At 60.1% G+C, this 3,025-nt stretch overlaps 1 protein-coding gene across 6 annotated transcripts in view; it reads left to right on the top strand.

The window, feature by feature from the left end:
* CFAP46 (cilia and flagella associated protein 46) overlaps window positions 1-3,025 on the top strand; it is a 123,004-nt gene that overhangs the window by 22,432 nt on the left and 97,547 nt on the right. For all 6 annotated transcript variants that reach the window (XM_037733135.1, XM_017513566.2, XM_017513568.2 and 3 more), the window contains exons 12-14: window positions 1,838-2,066; window positions 2,326-2,446; window positions 2,858-2,981. In XM_037733135.1, coding sequence (XP_037589063.1) covers window positions 1,838-2,066; window positions 2,326-2,446; window positions 2,858-2,981 — 474 coding nt within the window. The remainder of the gene's footprint in view (window positions 1-1,837; window positions 2,067-2,325; window positions 2,447-2,857; window positions 2,982-3,025) is intronic.

Here is a 3,025-nt window from a genome sequence, read left to right as displayed (position 1 = left end):
GTGTGTCCCTTACAGCAGTCACCTGCCCTCCTGTGTGTTACCACAGTCATATGCCCTCCTGTGTGTCCGTTACGGCGGTCACGTGCCCTCCTGTGTGTCCCTTACGGCAGTCATGTGCCTTCTTCCCCCTTGTTCTTGGCAAATGACACGGATTGAGTCTGAACACTGACCCAGCCTTGTGTTTCTGGCGTCCTGCGACCAGCTTTGGTCCCTTGTTTTGTTAGGACTTCTGCAGGTGTGTCCACGAAGTCACCGGCCCGCGTTTGCCGCTTTTGTGATGTCTTCATCAGGTTTTGACATCAGGGTTGTGTTGACTTTATGAAATGCTTTGGGAAGTGTTTTTCTAAAATTCTTTGCTTTCTGAAGAAATTAATGTCATACCTGTAATTTTTTTCTTTAAACGTTTGATAGAGCTCAGCAATGAAGCCACCGGGGCCTGGGAAACTGTCTTGTTCTGTTAGTTTCTGTGGAAAGGTTTTCAGGACTGAGGGACTCGCTGAGACTCAAGTTGGAAGCTCAGGAACTCAGGCCGTCAGCCAGAAGAATAAGCACCTTGCTCTTGGGGGCCCCCAGGGCCACCCCACACTCCAGGCTCCCGAGGACGCTGTGGTCTGGACCTCATCCTCTCTCCTGGCGGTGTGGTCTGACAGGGCAGTGAAAACTCCCTGTGGCTGTGGAGGCCTCTCCTCCCTGAGGCTCTGCCAGCCTGGCTGTCTGTGCCGGGTTGGGTTTTGTTTCATCTCCCTTTACGTTCCTGTCTCTCTCGCGCTCTGCCTTGAAGTCCATCAGCTGTTCCTAGTGCAGCCTGCCGCCGTGCCCCACGGCCCACCCACCCTGCGGCCTCTGCGGGCCTTCTTCCTCGCACTCTGCCTCTTTAGATGTGCAGTGTAAAGTCATTTTTAAGTGAGTGTCTTTTAGACAGGGCCTGGCTGAGTCTTGCTGTCTTGCTTATTAGAATGCTCTCTTTCCGGTGGGGGCTCAGCCTCTTCGTTGCCGTCAGGACCTGCTGACTCTGAGTCCACCGGCCCAGTCCCGACTCCGTCTGCCGCCTCCCTGCACCGCCAGCGCTCCTGCCCACCTTCTCCGGGGCTCCCTGAATTTTCCTAGAATTCTATTTCGTTTCCACTGCTGGCTTCTTGGTTTCTCGACTGTACCTTTTGAAGGAATGGGGACGTCTCTAGGACCAAGAGCAGGCATCCTTAACTTAGCATCGTCTGTGTCAAGCCAGCATTGCGCTAGCTTACTTCACAGAGATACACGCCGTAAAACACGGTGACCACACCCCTCACACCCCTGCGGGGCCGTCCTTCGACTTCCCACAGCACAGTGTGAACCTCAGACCCCAGCGCGGCTGTGTTGAGAACTGCTTCTCAAGCCTGGCTTGACAGTTGTACCGTTCACAGGCAGCCTGCACAAGGCCGGGGGTCCGGGCTCCCCACACGGGCGTTTCTGGCTGCTCTGCATGGCCCCGCCTCTCCAGAGCAAGCCTCCTTCAAAGCCCTGCACCCCAACGCCTGCTGCCTTGGCCCGTGGGAATCACAGCCGGCCCTGAGGAAGTTGTCCCCAGGTAGACAGCCAGGCAGCGTTGGGCCAGCGCCTGGGTTTTCTTCTCCCAGGGGCTGCCGTCACAAGCAGGGGAGGTGAGTGGGAGGCCTCCGGGGTCTGCAGGGTCTTCTCTTCTTGTCCCCATTTGTGAATCCCCAGGGCCAGGCAGGGACGTCACTGGATGGACGGCGGAAAGCTGGGGCACCAGGCACCAAGCCCGCCCTCTCCAGGCCTCCTCCTGGGGATGTGACCCCAGCCCTTCCAGGCCCCTGATGCCACGCCACCCCCACAGCCTCATGACGCTGCTCCGCTGCCAAGTACACATGGAGATGGCGCAGATTGAGGAGGACGAGGACCGGCTGGAGCCCGCCATGGAGCACCTGCGGAAAGCCACACACCTAGATAGCCTGGGCCTCTACCAGGACCGGCTCCGGATGGCCTCCAACCGGCTGCACCTTTGCACCACGCTATACCAGGCCCCCGAGCACGCCGAGGACAAGGCCATCATGGCCATCGAGCAGGTGCTGCCTGGGAGGCGGGAGAGGCCAGGTGCTGCAGCCCCAGTGTGGGGCCCAGACCGGGCACTGAGGGGATGGGCACAGCAGAGTGGAAGCTGCCCAGGGCCGCCTGGAGCAAGGAGGCCTGGGACCGAGCCGTCCCTGCTTCTGTGGGCACGAGGCCCACACAGTCCCCTGCCAAAGGCCAGGAGGCTCCAGAAGTGGGAGAAGGTGCTGCAGAAGGCCCAGCGGCCCCTCTCTCATCAGTCTCTGCTTTTCACAGGCAAAAAAAGCTACCCTGAAGGACAGCGTCAGGAAGAAGCGGGCCCTCCTGGTGAACGCAGGCCTGGCCTTAGCCCCCGACACCTTTCAGATCGTGCTGGACAGTGAGAATGAGGCCAAAGGTGAGCGCCACCCTGGGCTCCCCAGCCTGGAACTGTCCACCTTGGAGTGGCTTCGAGGCTGCCCCAGGGCCTCCCTGGTTCCCATGCCGCCCTGCCATGGCCCCTGGATGTACAGGGACCATGCCGTGTCCCATGAAGTTCAGGCCATCCACAGGCGGCGTCCTCCGACCTTGGCCCGCTGGGTCTGGCAAGGCCCAGGGAGGGTCTCCACGGCCGTGGCTGGTGCCTGGCTGCTGGGACGGAGTCCACAGGCTCCACCTCTAAGACAACAGGAGCTTCCTCCTCCCAGCCCCAGGCTGGACATCAAAGCTTGGGCAGGGCTGCTCCTCCTGAGGGCTTTCTCCTTGGCTCATGGATGCCTTCTCCCTGCATCCTCACTGGGCTGCCCTGCATTTTCCTTTCAATCCTTAGTGTCCACTGGGAAGAACAGGGGCCGGTTCACCTACCTTTGCTTGAAGGCACGGCACCACATTGTCAGCGTGGACAAAGCTGCCGGGCACCTTCGGCGCCTGGGCTATGAAAACGACAAGGAGAGGTGAGTGGGGGGGAGGTGAGGGCGGGAGAGGCAAGATGGGGGGG

Source organism: Cebus imitator, unplaced genomic scaffold (assembly GCF_001604975.1).
Source record: "Cebus imitator isolate Cc_AM_T3 unplaced genomic scaffold, Cebus_imitator-1.0 Scaffold495, whole genome shotgun sequence".
NCBI classification, from domain to species: domain Eukaryota; kingdom Metazoa; phylum Chordata; class Mammalia; order Primates; family Cebidae; genus Cebus; species Cebus imitator.
This window is presented reverse-complemented; position numbering and strand designations above follow the sequence as displayed.